The sequence below is a fragment of the Monodon monoceros genome, unplaced genomic scaffold (assembly GCF_005190385.1).
Source record: "Monodon monoceros isolate NGI ecotype Baffin Bay Population unplaced genomic scaffold, NGI_Narwhal_1 Super_Scaffold_21, whole genome shotgun sequence".
In the NCBI taxonomy this organism is placed as follows: domain Eukaryota; kingdom Metazoa; phylum Chordata; class Mammalia; order Artiodactyla; family Monodontidae; genus Monodon; species Monodon monoceros.
This window is the reverse complement of record NW_021703778.1, coordinates 149833013-149850648: the sequence shown is the minus strand read 5'-3', so window position 1 is coordinate 149850648 and position 17636 is coordinate 149833013. Positions and strand designations below refer to the sequence as shown.

The window sequence follows — 17636 nt, the reverse complement described above, 5'->3', positions numbered from 1 at the left end:
TGGCCATCATCAAAAAATCTAGAAACAATAAATGCTGGAGAGGGTGTGGAGAAAAGGGAACCCTCTTGCACTGCTGGTGGGAATGTAAACTGATACAGCCACTATGGAGAACAGTATGGACGTTCCTTAAAAAACTAAAAATAGAACTCCCATACGACGCAGCAATCCCACTACTGGGCACATACCCTGAGAAAACCATAATTCAAAAAGAGCCACGTACCAAAATGTTCATTGCAGCTCTGTTTACAATAGCCAGGACATGGAAGCAACCTAAGTGTCCATCAACAGATGAATGGATAAAGAAGATGTGGCACAATATACAATGGAATATTACTCAGCCATAAAAAGGAACGAAACTGAGTTATTTGTAGTGAGGTGGATGGACCTAGAGACTGTCATACAGAGTGAAGTAAGTCAGAAAGAGAAAAACAAATACCGTATACTAACACATATATATGGAATCTAAAAGAAAAAAAAAATGGTCATGAGGAACCTAGGGGCAAGATGGGAATAAAGATGTAGACTTACTGGAGAATGAACTTGAGGATATGGGGAAGGGGAAGGGGAAGGGTAAGCTGGGATGAAGGGAGAGAGTGGCATGGACACACATATGCTACCAAACGTAAAATAGATAGCTAGTGGGAAGCAGCCACATAGCACAGGGAGATCAGCTCGGTGCTTTGTGACCAGCTAGATGCGTGGGATAGGGAGGGTGGGAGGGAGGGAGACGCAAGAGGGAAGAGATATGGGGACATATGTATAAGTGATTCACTTTGTTATAAAGCAGAAACACACCATTGTAAAGCAATTATATTCCAATAAAGATGTTAAAAAAAAAGAAGAATGGTTACAAGGATGTGGAGCTGGTGAGAGGCAGCTCCTCTTCCCAAAATCTTCTTGGTGAAAAATAGTACTTTGAGGAAAGTTATTTTTAGATGAGTGGAAAGTGCCAGAAGAAAAGGAGAGATAAAACTTCAAGAAAGACAGGGGGAAACTGATGATGGAACAAGGTTCTGGAGAAGGCAGGAGGGTGCACAGCAACGTCAGTGAGTCCACCTGCCAAATTCTCCATCACAAGAGAGGCCTCCTAGAAAGATGGGCTCACACCAGGCCTCTTGGCACTGTGTTTAGCAGTACAAGTGTGTACTTCCCAGCCAGTACTGGATAGCAAGGGTAATAATTATCTTAGCATCAGTTTTTCAAAGTCTCTTGAAAAGAAAAGATGTACCATAGGGTACAACACCACCACGACATGTCCAAACCTTCGTGGGCAGCAGTGCTAAGCTTGAATGACATGCTGCTCCTAAGAGGACCATGAGCCAGTGCATGTGGTTCAGCTGGGGCATCTTCTTTTATATGGGATGCTCTCAGCCCTGGCTGAAAAACTAGCTACATAATTTAAGGAACTCAGTGAAAAATGAAAATGTGAAATCCCTGTTCAAAAACTATTAAGAATTCCAAGATGGTAACAGCGGAGCATTAGGCCAAGTGCAGAGCCCTTCTAAGCATGGGGCCCTGTGTGACTGCACAGCCTACCCATGAAGCCCGTCCTGCCTGGCTACACATTAGACTCACCTGGGGAGTCTTTAAAAATTCCAATGCCCAGGCCACACCTAAAATCAATGAAAACCAGACCTTCTGGGGGTGAGAACTACACATCAGAATTTTTTAGAGCTTCCCATTGACTCCAATGTGCAACCAAGGTTAGGAACCACTGCTTTCCTGTCACAGAATTTGACTTAATACCAGCTTTGAATTATTTTCTTTAACTAAGAAATTCCATCTGGGAAAAAATATATCGGTCCCACAAAATGGACTATAGCCTTATGACATACTACCGAATCACATTTCTCCAGCTATCCATTCCTGTAAATTGGCTCAAATTATTCGTTTAAAAGAATGCAAATCTCTTCCTATAATAAATACATGTTTTGCCATATAAATGAAAAATAAGAGACAACTCGAGCAGTGGAGACCTTGCTAAATTCCTTTAAGGCCCCTGCCTGAATTTTCTTGGCTCTACTAGATGATTTCTACTAGGGTCTGGTCAGTGGCCCAGAACTCATCCAATTTTCTCAACAATGCACGACACAAGGTCCTTCCAAACAACAGTGAGCTTTGGATGGAATGCTCAGTTAAGGCAGGAGAATCGGACCCTCACCAAATCCAAAGCTGGGGATTCATCCCAAGAGACAGGATCAACTGAGGATGATCGTCCAAGCAGCACAGGTGGGCGGCTCCCAGCCGGATGCACAGCTACCCAAGAGTTCTTCGCCACAAACCCAGCCACCTAAGGAGAAGAGCTGCTGTACAGAAGAGGAGAGGTGGGGCTCCCCACAGGAATCTAAGACCCAAAATGCATAAGGGAAGCCAATTCCTTTATAGTGGTCTCTAGACAAGCAATACTGGCTAAGGCAAATTACAGAGACCTCCAGTGGTGCCCCCTCAGTATGACAGCAAGGACTAAGATCTTTCATTCTGATCCTATCAGCAACAGAATGACAGGAAATGCTTTGGAGGTAGATATTATTAGAATCCTGGCTCTACCACTCATTATCAGTTGTATGACCTCTCTGTGCCTCAGTTTCATTACCAGAAAAACTGGAGCTAATAAGTACCACAGAATTGCTGTGAGGATTAAATGAGATAATCCATGCCTGGTGCTTAGAACAGTATTTAATACACGGTGAGCATATTAATACTAAGGTAATGTTACCTTAGCGACCATCATCATTACCACCAGCACCACAGCACTCCACAACACACACATGACTCACGTCTCTCCTACTTTGCTCAAAGTGAAACCAAGATTCAAAGGGCTTAACTGACTGGCTCCAAGTTCCACAAGGCAGTAAGAGCAGAGTCAGATCTGGAACCCATGTTTTCCATCATATATTCTTAACTTCCTCATGTCACCCAACTTGAGAACTAAGCAGAGACTCTCTCTGCAGCCTTTCTGGTGTGGTACGCAGCACCACAACTTGCTCTAGGTGAGGACTGAAGGAGGTGATGTAGACAAAGCTGAGGAGAGCTGCCTGTCACATCAGAAGCACTTAATCACATTAGCTATTGTTACTATCACATTGTCACCATACAATTGATAAACTACCCGGAAATCCCCATGTAAACTGACCATATCCACCATATTGGAGACTCAGTTAAAGAGCTTGCTATCTTAAGAAACCTAATGTCCAGCTCTTCAATATAAACGGAATTCTCCCTGATTAAAATCACCCCATGTAAATTATCCCATGCATATGTTAGGAGCCTCCTGTATTGGCTATGCTTAAAATAATAGAAGCCATACTTCCAAGTTGTCATGAGTAAGGGACAGAGCAAAGGTGTAATTTTAGAAAAGAAGTCAAACTTCAAAAACCTACAGTCCCGGGCTTCCCTGGTGGCGCAGTGGTTGAGAGTCCACCTGCCGATGCAGGGTACACGGGTTCGTGCCCCGGTCCGGGAGGATCCCACATGCCGCGGAGCGGCTGGGCCCGTGAGCCATGGCCGCTGAGCCTGCGCGTCCGGAGCCTGTGCTCCACAACGGGAGAGGCCACAACAGTGAGAGGCCCGTGTACCGCCAAAAAAAAACACAAAAAAACAAAAACCTACAGTCCCACAGCTGGGGATTGGCCAGTATGGAAATGAAGTTTTAAGTCCCTTCTCTTCAGGAGAAATTGTATAGCACCAAGCCAAGCCCAACTCACTGTTTGCTGTAGATATTTGTATTGCCACAGTTCTAGGCCCTTGAGGAGGGCCCAGAGGCAGCCATGTCGGGGCTGTACCCCTACCATTTAGGGGAAACTTCCTGGCCAATCAAATGGCGTTAAGTCATTGGATGTATTATTCCACCCAAGTGAATGCCTCTTCCAGAAAGAAACCTGCCCTATGGCATCGATTTCCCTCTTTTGCTGAGTGGTCTAAGGAAAAAATAAAAATTTAAAAAACTACAATGAATCTGTGACAACTAAACTGGCACATAATGAGAGCCACAAACACATAATTACCACGTCCCACTTGGTACAATATACTCCAGAGTTGCCAAAAACTGACCACTCTGATAGCAGTTGCCCTCACGCAGGCCCTGGACTCTGCAGCTCCATCTGAATGAGCCCAAGTCAGCTGCCTGCAATGGTTTCCCCAGTAACAAGGTTCTGGCTGAGAGGGACAGTTCATCACCCCGAGGCGTGAGTTTCTACTTGCAGGGAGACTGGGTGAATGCCAAAGCAGCGAATTTGGAAGCAGGGGTCAGGGTCCAAAGGGGTATGGGAGTCACTAAAAACCTGGGATGGGGTCCTAAGCTTTTCCCTTTCTGAGATGGAGTAACATGTCAATTTGTAGACTTGAGGACTTTTAAGGTGAGGCCTAGCGTTGGAATATCCCATACTCCTGACTTGCCCACGTTCCGTATCGGGAGAACTGGCCTGGTTGTCAGGAGGCATGAGTTCTAGTTCCAGCTCTCACTGGGTGAATTGGATAAATCACATCTAGGTAAAATCAAGGGAGTTAGGATTAAGTGACTTTCTAAGGCCTGAAAGCTAAGACCACCTGAGAAGAGAGAGGGCCAACTCAGCCCATGACAAAGTGAGACAGTTTCTGTGTCAACGACCATCCTTTCCTTCCACATTTACATTTTCTAATTCTCCCCTCCTGTCTCAGGCATACCTTCAGGACTGAGTTCAGATTTTCTACCACCTGTTCCCAAGGTTGCCTAGAAGAGAAAGGTTACCATCAGTCTGGCCAATTTCCAGCACCAGTGGAACAAATCTGAATGCTACATGGGGATGAAGACGCTCTGCTGTCGCCCAAGTACTGGGAGCAGCTGCAGGAGATAACCTTGCCAGACCCTTTCGTATTAATGCCTGTGTGATTCTCTAAATGGCTCACCCTCACCAACCATGCTTTAATGATTCATGAACAATGAATTCATGGGATCTCAGAGAAGGAGAACGGGAAAAGCATTCCAGGCAAAGGGAACAGCATATGTACAGGCTATGTGGCTGACGAAAGTGGGTTAACACGAGGCCTAAAGAAAACGCCAGTATGGTTAGAGGCCTGAAAGCAAGGGTAAGAATACTGAGAGATGGGGCGGGGGCAGGGGTGTGTGGAGGACAGGCAGGAGATGGGCAGGAGTGAGATCGTGCAAGCCTTGTTAGTGGCTATGGTTTTGTTTTTATCCTAAGGGTTTTAGAAGCTCATAGCAGGAGAGAAAGGTGGAGGTATTATGACAAGATTTTATTTTTAAAATCTTAATTTAGTTAAAAATATGAAGAAACCAATCAGGAGGCTACTGTCATGATCCAGGCAAGAGATGCTATTGGCTTGATGGATAATTTTCAAAAGGGGAGTAGAGCTCCTACGTGAGTGGTGGCTGCAGCCCTCTTACTGCTCCCCCTGGTTCCAGGTAAGGTCTCCTGGTTTATCCATATCTCCTTGCTCAGCATCATCCCCAGGCACTGCGTGCTGTTAATGTCTCACCATGGAGAGTGGATTTCCTCTGCCCCTCAACGGCCACCACCTCTGTCCTCTTACTTTGCACTGACATCTTATTCAATTGAAAGCCTGAAACTCCCTGGAGAATTTTCTAGTCCTTATTCCCTCCGAAAGCACATAAACCTTGTTACTGGTGGTTAAATTTTTATCTCACAACAGTCACATGCAGTGAAGAGAGAATGTTCAGCAAACACACATCTTTTAGACAAGGTGAGATTAAAAACAAACAAACAGGGCTTCCCTGGTGGCGCAGTGGTTGAGAGTCCGCCTGCTGATGCAGGGGACACGGGTTCGTGCCCTGGTCCGGGAGGATCCCACATGCCGCGGAGCGGCTGGGCCCGTGAGCCATGGCTGCTGAGCCTGCGCGTCCGGAGTCTGTGCTCCGCAACGGGAGAGGCCACAACAGTGAGAGGCCCGCGTACCGCAAAAAAAAATTTTTTAAGTAAACAAAAAAAATCCCTTCTTCTTACCACTGGATGCCAAAAGGTAGTGTAAGTTGTGTTAGAAACATAGGAACCTGGTCCTAGAACCCTTCATGTGCCCAAAGTATTGCAACAGCTGAGGAACAATACCTTTAAAAATTGCCCCGGTGATCATTTGAGATTGTGTCTGTCTTAACTGAGTTCCAAGCACACAGCTGGGCAGGGGACAGAAAGAGGCATGTAAGACTTCTGCAGCTCTCAAAGATGGGTGATTTAGTTGCAACAGATCGATGGACTAGACAGGAGAGTCTGGGGCAACAGCCTTTCAGATGAAAAGAGGTAGAAAGGGAAGTGTGGCGACCACACATTCTCTAATACATCTCCATCAAGAGACAGGGTCTAAGTTCCCTGCCCTTGACTCTGGGTTCTGTGCCAGCAGAATACAGGCAGACCTCAGAGATACTGTAGTTTCAGTTCCAGATCATCACAATAAAGTGAATGTAGCAATACAGCGAGTCACATGAAGTTTCTGGCTTCCCAGTGCATATAAAAGTTATATTTACACTATCCTGTAGTCTAGTAAGTGTGCAATAGCATTATGTCTAAAAAAATACATACCTTAATTTAAAAATACTTTATTGCTAAAAATGCTAACCATCACCTGAGCCTTCAGCAAGTTATAATCTTTTTGCAATAGGATTCAGCAACACCACAGATCACTGATCACAGGTCACCATAACAAATGTAATAGTATTGAGAAACTGAAATATTGTAAGAATTACCAAAATGTGACACAGAAACACGAAGTGAGCAAATGCTGTTGGAAAAAATGGCACCAACAGAATTGCTCGACACAGGGTTGCCTCAAACCTTCAATTTGTAAAAAACACACTATTGGTGAAGCACGATAAATCAAAGCACAATAAAACAAGGGATGCCTGTACAGGAGAATGCAATGCCTACGATGCTGTGCCGGTTCCTCTGCAAAACCCCATAAGTCTACAGAGGCTTCCCTGTTTTGAAGATGTAAACATAATGAAGCTGGATGATTATTCTTATATCAAATGATGCTTCCCACTTCAGACAGATTTTCCAGAATTTCTTTACAACTATTAGGTAGCATCTGCTGAAATAAAAGAACGTAAAGCTATAGCGTGAACAGTCACTAACAAGTTAATGTCAATCAGAAACGAAGCTAGAGGGCTTCCCTGGTGGCGCAGTGGTTGAGAGTCCGCCTGCCGATGCAGAGGACGCGGGTTCGTGCCCCGGTCCGGGAGGATCCCACATGCCGCAGAGCAGCTAGGCCGCTGGGCCTGCGCGTCCAGAGGCTGTGCTCCGCAACGGGAGAGGCCACAGCAGTGAGAGGCCCGCGTGCCCCAGAAAAAAAAAAAAAAAAAAAAGAAACGAAGCTAGAAGACTTTTCAAACAGAAGTGCAGATCACTGGGACTAAACAGACTATTTTTTAAGGTCTGATTTACAAATGACCTTTTAAAGAAATATAACTTTAGAGTGAAGTGACGTTTACCTCCATAAACTCTCCCAGGACACTCCAAATGCTTTTTTGTATGAGAAAACAGAACTTCTGGATTGTTGCAAGTTTATTTTATCCCCCTCTGACTTTCAGTCTCTACCTCCCCTGGGGCCCACCTCTGAGGATATAGAAATTGCCTATTGCCAGGAACCAACGTCTCTGCAAATGTAGTCTCTCCCTTAGTCCCAGAGCATGGAGGCCTCCACACTCTCAAGGCCACAAAGGCACACATAAGAAGAGTTTTGCAGATTTTTTTCCCTTAGAATCTTTTTTTCTCCAGTCAGGAGAACCGCCGAGTGAAAAGCAAACTTGAGTGGGAGACCTGGATTCTCAGGCTCCCCCTCCCCCTTTCCCCAGCACTGCAGGCTAGACGAGCAACTGAACCTCTCCCCACCTCAGTTTCCTCCTGTATAAACACAAAAACACACGAAGGACAAGATCACCTGGCAGGTCCTTCCAGACCTAAGAATCTAGCACACTTCTGACAGAGAGTGGGATCTGTCCTCCCCAGTCATGAGAAAGTCAGAAACTCCCATGCAGATCACAGCCTCCTTCCAATGGACGGAGCGGCTGGCTCGCCGTGTTGAGAGGGGAGAGCTGCCAGGAGGAAAGGCAAGACTTCCACCCTTCTGCAGGTGGAAGGAAAAAGGAGTGGCCACTCTGGGAAGTTTTGGTCAGTGCAAACCAAGACGGGTGAGAAGAGTCACATACAGGGTTGAGGAGGCCACAATGTCTTCTCTCCCTGAGGTAGAGAAAGGTGATGTCTGACTTCTGTAGCTTCCCAGAGCCTTCCTGATGGCAGCAAGCTCTCCAAGCACGGGCCCAGCAGCGAGCTGTGTGCTCTCTGCTTGCATTTAGGGCTGAGGTGTCACAGAGGCCTGCAATCTCTGAGACTTTCTCTTTTTCTGATTATATCCTCACTCACTCCCTCAGCCAAGTGCAAACCTCTCTTATCTCAAGACCATATCTGAGATGGTGAAAAAGCCAGAATTTGCTTTTTGTGCTCTGATTTTCACACAACGCCTGTTAAAGGTGCAGATGGTAAATGTCCCCAAGGAGCCCAGTAAGGAAACCAGGTTTCCCCAACAATGGTCATGGTAGTCTTGGACTTCACCAGAGTTCTCAACAATCACCAGAAGAAGGTAACTGATGGTGCTGGATAGCAGTGTGGGTGGAGCTTTTGAAAACACTGCGGTGTCTGCTCAGGGTTAAACACATAGACTGATGCACAGAAAAGAACGCCCTCAAACAAGGACCCATAGAGGATCTGGGTATACAATGAAGGGAGCACTATAATTATGTGGGTAAAGGATGGATTGTTCAATAAATGTTGTGGGGTAATTGACTTTTAAAGGAAAAAAGTAAATAAATAGAATTCTATTCCCTATGTCCCTTACCACATGTGAAAATATACTGTTGCATTAGAGACCTAATGGTCAGAAGCAAAACTTTAAGACTATTAGAAGGATATACAGGGTCATGCCTACTAGCTTTATGACATTAAAATAGTGAAAGATTTTTTGGACAAGCCATAAATAACATCTCATGGAGGGCCAAATTAATACCTTTGCAGCATCAATTTTTTGGAAACCTCCTTTTAGAAAAAGATATCATAAAGTTTGAAAATGAGATAAAATGAGAGAAGATATTATTTATACATATATACCCACATACATATTTTATATACACATGTGCATGTATGTATATACAGAGAGAGGACTGATAGAATATATAAAGAACTCTAACAAATCAATTAAAAAATTGGATGAAGGCAGTCAAAGGCACAAACTTCCAGTTATAAGATAAATAAGTACTGGGATGTAATGTACAACATGATAAGTATCATTAACACTGCTGCACGGTTATATATGAAAGTTGTTAAGAGAGCACATCTTAAAAGTTATCACAAGGAAATTTTTTTCTGTTTCTTTAATTTTGTAACTATATGAGATGATGGATGTTCACTAAACTTACTATGGTCATCATTTCATGATGGACATAAGTCAAATTATTATGCTGTACACCGTAAACTTACACAGTGCTTATGTCAATTATATCTCAACAAAACAGGAAGGAAAAGAGTTGCAAGCCTCCCGCCCCCGCCACCAAAATGAGCAAATGGTATAAACAAGTAACCCACAGAAAAGGAACCTTTAAGGCCAATACACATGAAAAGTTGCTGAATATCTCTGATAATTAAAGAAATGCAAAGAAAAATCATTCACATCAGAGTGGCAACCTTTATAAGGCCCATAATAACAAGTGCTGGAGAGAACATGGATAAAGAGACTGTCCACTCTTGGTGGGAGTTTAAACTGATACAGTCAAATCTGAGAGTCTTTGGCAAAATGTGCTAAATTGGAAAATGTGTATTCCTTAAGACCAGCAATCCCATTTCTGGTATATATCCTAGAAAGACCCTCGTACATATGCACAGGAGAAGTGTGCAAAATGTTCACGCTGGCTGAAATGTTTGCAAAAGCTAATAACTGTAAACATTCTAAATGTACACCAATACGAGAATGGATACCTATTCATATGATAAAGTACTGTTCAGTAGACAAAATGGATAAACTAGAGCTAAATGTGCCAACGCGCACACACACACACACACACCAATTCGCAGGAAACAATGGTAACCATTTCCATAAATACTACATAATGTTTATGAATACTTAAGTATGAGACTAACATAGAAAAGTTTGAACTATAAGGACACATACCAGATTCTTAACAATGGGTGGAACGAAGCAGAGAAACTTCACCTGTAGTTTTTAAATTTTTATAACAAAAAACAGATCTGAAGCAAATGTGACAAAATGTAAATATTGTATTTATAACGAAGGAAAGCAAAGCAAATAATGTTCTCATATTGAATGTAAACACTCACACCCTAAATATGTCTACATTCTATCTCCTCCATCTCTGCCTGGCTCAGACTCTCTTCTCGGACAGGCTGTTACTGGTCTCCCTGCCTCCAGTTTCCACCTCTACAGTGTCATCAGGGTGATTTTTCTGAAATATAGATCTTTAAAAACTATAAAAGGAAATTCAAATCTAACTCTCTTAATACAGACCCTTAGCCTTCAAATAAAATCCTAGCTTCTTTGCACGGTATACAAAGGCCTCCATAACCCAGGCTCTGCTTCCTTCCCTGGCCCCAAAAGCCACAGTCCCTGCCCTCGCCCACAAGCACACCCCGTGCTCTGGCCACACTGCTGTCCCAGAGCCCCAGCTCCTATGAGCCTTTGTAGAGCGCTCTCCTCTCACTCATCTCTCTCTCCACTTAGTTTGCTCTTCAACACTGGGCTCGGGCATCACCTCTTGCCTGCATTCGGGGCTCCTTCCCCAGCCTCCCAGAGAGCCCTGTTCAAACCATTTCTGCAGTTAGCACATCACATTCTAACCACCCTCTCCCCAGGGAGACTGCAAGCTTCCAGTCTGCAGGAACCACGTCTCATAAAGCTCTTTCCCTTGTGCCACAATGAATGCTCAGTAAATTGTGTCAGATTAATAAATTAAAATATGCAAGCATATAGGAAACACCCAAGGAGCACAAAGTATCATCCTAAAAGTGGTCTTATTCATTCTACAATGACTAGGAATAACACTAATAACAATACCCTCCTTTGTGGGGTATTTATAATGCACTTGGTAGGCCTTGAAGGAGAACACAAACTAAGGATGGGACATAAGCCTGTCTTCAAGGAGCTTCCAGTCTTGCTGGAGAGATACTATTAAGACATGAAGCCTCTAACGAGACGTAGGTAACTCATATCTAAAGTAAGATCCATTTCCAGCAGATGTCTAAAGCATTTAGACATAGAGTTGCTCTAAAATCAACAAGAGGTCGGAAACAAGAAAGAAGAGAAATGGGGAATGAGAAAAGAAGAAAAGGCCACAAAAGTACTCATGCTCATTCCAAATGTCCCAGCTTACTGCCTGACGGGAGTAGACCCTGAAGGCTGGAGCAGGCCCAAATCAGGTCGGAGCCCCCGTGGATGCCTGCCTGTCAAAATGCCCTGCATCCCCAGGATTAATAATTTACGGAGAAAGGGGGCTGGCACTAGTTGGCAACTTGGCCAGACAGCCCCAATTCTTCCCCTGCACCAGGGCTCTGCAGTTCAAATCAATATTCGTTAGCCAGCGGAATGAGCTCGTTTCACGCATGTTCTAATTAGACAATGGAGATTATTACAAAACACCTGCAATGTTTGTAATCGTTTAAAATAATGAGAATCAATATTAGCTTCCAAAGGCGCCATATGGTAAATGTTCATTCCAGGCGTGTGGTCCCTGATATACTCTCAATGCTTCAAAACTGATCATTAACATTTTTTAATTTGCAAGAAGTTGCTCCTGGTTAATGAATTGGCTGCCTGTGTGTCCTCTGCAGTGACTTCCTCTAAGTGATCATTTAATTGTAACATGGCCTCAGTACACACCGGAGCTCTTGGGGTCTGCCTCAAAGGACATGCTCCAGAGTCAAGTACATGCAAACATCCCACCACCACCACAGGGCACTTCCCAGGTGTGTGATCTCCAAGCCGCTGAAGTGGTGGCTCTCAAGTCACCCAGAGAACTTGTGAAAAACAGAATGGTGGATCCCATCCCAGAGTTTCTGATTCAGCAGGTCAAGGGAAGGGGCCTGAGATTCTGCATTTTCAACAGGTTCCCAGGTGATGCAGACGCTGTTGGTCTAGGGACCACACTTTGAGAAGCACTTGTCCTACAGGCTGACACCCAGCCCCCACTCCAAGCGAACACCTTCCCCATCAGCAAGAAGCACCCAGGAAGGGTAAAGATTGAGGAAAAGACTTAAGTTTTTTCCATGTTCCCTGAGCAAACTCCCAGGCCACATCTCGTGAGATGGGCAGTGGGCCTTGTGGCACATGTGTTGAGCCAGACGCTACGCTGGGCACTTCCACATCTTGATTAATCCTCACCACAACCCAGTGAAGGAGGTGCTACCACCACATTTGACAAAAGAGGAAACAGACACAGGATTGTCCAGTGTCAGCCCGGCCTACCCATGGAGGATTCTAATTCAAACAACGGTTTTGTGCCTCCAGTCCCGTGTTTCATCCACAACTGTCCAAATGAGCAGAGAGTAAGTGTGTACTGCTTCACTCCTCACCCAGAAGCTGTTTTATCCCATTACCTGGACTCTCCTAACCACAATGGGATGCAAGGTGGGGAGGCTCCTTTACCCAAGCACACAGATCGTGCAAATTCTCAGAGCCAGGCCGGTATTTACTCTTTTCCCTTCTAGCCTGGTCAGAAATACTTCCCTCACCATAATCTGGGCACACAGCCCCTTCTGGTGCTCTGCTTTGACCTCAGTTCTCATCTACTTGCCTCCTGCTTCTCAACTTTTAATATGCACAGGAATCACCTGGGGATCTTGTTAAACTGCAGCCTCTGAATGCATAGATGCGGGATGTGCCAAGAAGCAGTATTTCTAACCTGTTTCCTGTTGGTGCTGATGTTGGCCCCAGGTGATGTCGATGCTTAGTTCTGTATCAGCATAAACACAGAGGACCTGGTATGGGGGGAAACATGAACCTTGGAGCCAAACGCATCTAGGTTCCAATCACCTCCAACGTGTTTTCCCTAGAGTGATTTACTCAGCCTCTCAGAACTTGTTTCCTCATCCCTAAAATGGGAATAACACGTATCCCATAGAATTATGAGATAAGTAACATCCGAAACGCACCCATCATCCCAGCACCCTTTTGCCCCTCCACAAACACCCTCTGCAACTACTCCACCCTCTTTGATACCTCCCTTCTCTCACTTCCTACCACCCAAGCTTATGAGCCAGGGAGGTCAGACATTTTTACCTGGTTTACCAGTGAGGAAATCACAGGCTTCTGATAGACTTAAGTCCACAGCCAGCCCAAGGCGGGTCTCAAATACAACCCAGGGCTCCTGATTCCAAGCTGAATGCTGATTCCAAGCTGAACGCTGTCTCCCATGCCCCAAGGACCGAGGCCTCAGCAGTTCCAGTTTGGTGGTAGAGAAAACACATGAACAGAGTCACCACACGCCAAGATCACCAGAGCTCTGCAGGAGTCCTAAAGAAGAAATGAGTGGCTCACACTCACCTTTTGTTATCTGGAAATAGAAATATTGGCAGTAGGGGAGTGGAGGGGGGAAGTGTGCAGACTTCAGCATGACAACAGCTTAGGAAGTAGTTATACACTGTCTTATCTCTAGCTGGAGCTCTATTCTCATCCACGCAGTGAGCTGGTAAAACACTCCTTGGGATAACACACAGGACACATCTTAGCCCCAGGCAGTGAGCCCAGAGAAATGTACAATATCAAAAGAAGGAAAACAGATAAAACTGAAAAATCATAGGTAGGATTTATAGCAAAGTTTGCTCACGGGCAGGTGAATTCACTAGGCTCCCTGAGCTTTCTTTTTCTTCTTCCTTTGATGTTTTAAAATACGTAAGACTTGTTTTAAATCATCCCATAAAACATCGCCTGCTACAGAAGCTGCAATCAGGCATTCTCTCAGCATCCGCCTTTGTCACTGAGCTAGTAATTCACAGCAATTGATAAACTTTTTCAAAATGCTGTGAACGTAACTTCAGGGGGTTAATAAAACAGCTTTCTACTCCTCTATTTCTTTCCATTGATAATTTATTCAAATTGTAATTGCCCGTAATGTGCACCCTCCATCACATTACTGCTCACACACCATGCACTCTCCCTCACCATCCATCACCCCAGCTGTCAGCAAAGTCCTCCTTCCTGCCCTGCACACAAAAATGGGACTGCTTCTCTTCTCACATCTAGTGGACAAGCCCCTGCCTACTTGCCACCCTCTCCTACCCCCTCCCACTGATGTCCTAAATGGAGGATCCCACTGGCCCCTGCCCACTTGATGGCAGACATTTAGTCTCAGGGCTATCGATGCCCCAACCATGTGTCTTGTGGCATGGAGGTTTGCTGGGTTAGGTGGTTTGGGAAGAGTTACCTGAGCTTGTGCAGACGGTGTAGTAACAGTGCAAGGTTCTCCTGGCTAAGGGGGCTGCTGGATGAACCAAAGATTCGAGAGTCAGAAAACTTCTTCTCATCCTAGCTGTACTGTGAATTCTGTGTGAACGTAGGTAACCCAAGTACCCTCTCTGAGCCTGTTTCCTAACCTAGAAGATGGAGGCCGTGATACCTGCCCTCTCTATTCCACAGGACCGCTGTGACTGTTTCAGAGAATGAGATTATTTCTCAGGCTGACTTTGACTCACACAAAGTCTGACATTTCCTTCCATTTTTTCCCCCAATGGAAAGCAAGTTACTGTGTGAGGTGTTGAGGTAGGCCTAGGACCAGGGGACCAGGTGGGGAGGGAGGTTATGAAGGTGGAACCGATCTTCTAGGAGGAGATAAAAAGGATACTGAATTCGTCCTAGAATTGGCCCAGTTGTTTGGTGTTGGGCAGTTGGGTATCTGATTCTGGTGACCCCAAGATGGCAAAAGCAGAGGTCAAGGCTGCAGCCGGACATGAACCAGTGGCCCTGATGCCTTCTGGGCATTGGGCAACAATGCATCAGACGGTGCTCCTTTCCCCTACTGCTCCTGCTTCAGATCTCGGTGTGCGTCAGCAGTTTCAGAGCCTCATTACTGAGCGGGCACCAACGGCCTCTCCTCTCCTGAGCATCACCTCTTAAGCTCCCTGGATGGTCTGAAGGATGGAGTCACAGCCTTTAACAGCCTTTCCATATGATAACATGCACACCTTCTCAGAAGTTCCTGTGTGACAAAACCCACCCCTGGCCCCGCAGAGTTACAGAATAAGTATGATGCTCAAGGCCTGTCTCCAGGGATCTGATGCACAGAAAAGCAGCATCCTTTCAACCCGTGGTATTTTCAAGTCCCAGCACCCGCCCCTACTTGTTAAAATTCCCGGCAACAAGTGGCAGCAGTAGGTTTGCCCAGCAGGTGCCTGAATGTAACTAAGAGGGGAGGGAAATCTCAGAAATCATTGCCAACAGACCTCCCAGGTCCCCCATCATCCCTTAATGGGCTCCTTTTTAGAACACGTGGGAGAAACCAACTGGTTTCCTGCATTCACCGAGGCTGAGAAGTGGCACTAAAACGAGGGGGAGGGGCAGAGAAGAGAAGTCTCTCCTTAAACCCCACAGTTAAGCTTCTGGCCCTTTGCCTGAGGCCCCGGGAGCCCCTAGTCCCTTAGGAAACGGCAGGTGTAGGAAAACGCTCTTTTCTGCAGCTGCTACCACTTACCACAAATCATTTATTTCATCTTCTTAGCAAGCGCAAAGTGTATCCAATCCCACCAACTGCTTTCGCAAAATCTTAAGACGTTGCATTCCCTGGTAGGACTTCTTTCCGAAGGAGATTGCCTTCCTCGTGCGATTCACATTAGCAGGCAGTCTGTTATTAGCCTGATATTTTATTTCTAACACTGTGAGAAATATTGCTGCCATAAACCCGGGTGCCCTTAGTAAAAGCTGAACTTCTTGGCAAAACGTAATAAAGTGAGGAACGATGAAAGCATTTGGCTATGAATGCGGAAGCAGCAAAGACAACAGCCGCCCCCCAAGGCTGGGCTACAGGCATGCGCAGGTCTGCACACGCGCACACGCAGACGCGCGCACGAACATGCACGTGCACGAACACGCACACACACGCCCTCCGTGTCACGTTGCGGAAACACTGCCACGATCTCCTTTTCTCTTGCCCTTCCTGAGCCATTGCTTCCCAACCCAGGGCTCTTCAGTCCGAGGGTCTCATTTGTTTATTCCTAAAAACGGATGGATCCAGGCTTTTTTTTTTTTTTTTTTTTTTTTTTGCGGTACGCGGGCCTCTCACTGTCGCGGCCCCTCCCGTTGCGGAGCACAGGCTCCGGACGCGCAGGCCCAGCGGCCATGGCTCACGGGCCCAGCCGCCCCGCGGCATGTGGGATCCTCCCGGACCGGGGCACCAACCCGTGTCCCCTGCATCGGCAGGCGGACTCTCAACCACTGCGCCACCAGGGAAGCCCCAGGCTTTCTTAACTATGCCAAGGTTCAGAAGGCAGAGGAAACGCCCGGGGAGCTTGTTAAGGATTCAGATTCCCAGCCCCCAGCCCCCGCGGAGATTCTGAGAGCAGGATGGGGTCTGGGAACCTGCATTTGTAACAAGCATCCCATGAAGAGCCAAGGGGGCCGGACTTGGGGGCAGGATAACAGACAGGGCCCTGCCCCTGCACCACCATTGAGTGAACGAAGCAAGGCCGACTCAGTCCCTGTTTCAAAAGATTTGGTTGTCCAAGTGCCTCAAAAGGCCTCAGGTCAAAGCAGCCACAACTGGACAGCAGCTTCTGCCATCCTGAAGGCTGGTGCCCGGCCAACTTCTCAGTATCTGTCTCGCGTGCAGGAGGAAGGGAGGATGCTTGCTCGGTTATATTAATGAGCACGTGCCGTCAGTCAATGGACACGCCCAAAGGAATTTTAATAAAGACAGCATCTCTTCCTCTGGCTTTGGCCACCTATTTAAGAAACGTTGCTACGTGAGAGAATCCTAAATGCCGTGGCTGGTGGTAAATGGTGATTTGGCTCACAAAGGTTGACGGACTCCAAGATGCCCAGGGGTAAGAGTGTTGGGTGTGGTCCTCACCCACCAACTGCTTCTGGTTGTGAATAATGAAAAGAACACAAAACCACAAGCTGGACACGCAGTGAACTAGCAGCATGCCTTGACGTTTTTAACGGGTGGTTCTTTGCCCACTGTTGAGGCTGGAAGGAGAGATGAGGGGGGATCCACCGTGATGGATAGTGAGCCTGCTTGGAGCCAAAGAGGTGACATAATGCTGTGGTTCTCGACCCTGGCTACATAATGGAATCATCTGAGGAATTAAAATATAATAGAAACCACTAACCCTAGAGATCCCAACTCTGTGAGCTAGGGTGGGGTGGGGCACGGGGATTTTTTTAGGGCTCTTCAGATGATCCTAAAGTGCAGCTAGAGGCAGTCATCACTGCCTAATATAATTTCCAGGGAGTTTAAAGCTGGATGCTCAAGCTTCCCTGAGTTGAACTTCCTGGGGAACTTTACAATGTATTGATGCTGGGGTCCCACCCCAGAGAATAATAGGTGTGGGCTCTTTTAAAATATCCCCAGGTGATTGCAGTGTGCAGCGGAGGAGGAGAAGGGCTGGCTGGAAGACATTTCATGCTGATGGCTG

The 17636-nt window shown here is 46.1% G+C and overlaps 1 protein-coding gene across 18 annotated transcripts in view; it reads right to left on the bottom strand.

Annotated features, from left to right (window-relative positions):
- The window catches only part of NRXN3 (neurexin 3), a 1692180-nt gene that overhangs the window by 1509828 nt on the left and 164716 nt on the right, over positions 1-17636 (bottom strand). The window contains exon 2 of one of the 18 annotated variants that reach the window (XM_029238316.1): positions 15086-15099. The exons of the other annotated variants lie outside the window; for them this stretch is intronic. Coding sequence (XP_029094149.1) covers positions 15086-15099 — 14 coding nt within the window. The remainder of the gene's footprint in view (positions 1-15085; positions 15100-17636) is intronic. 18 annotated transcript variants of the gene reach the window in all.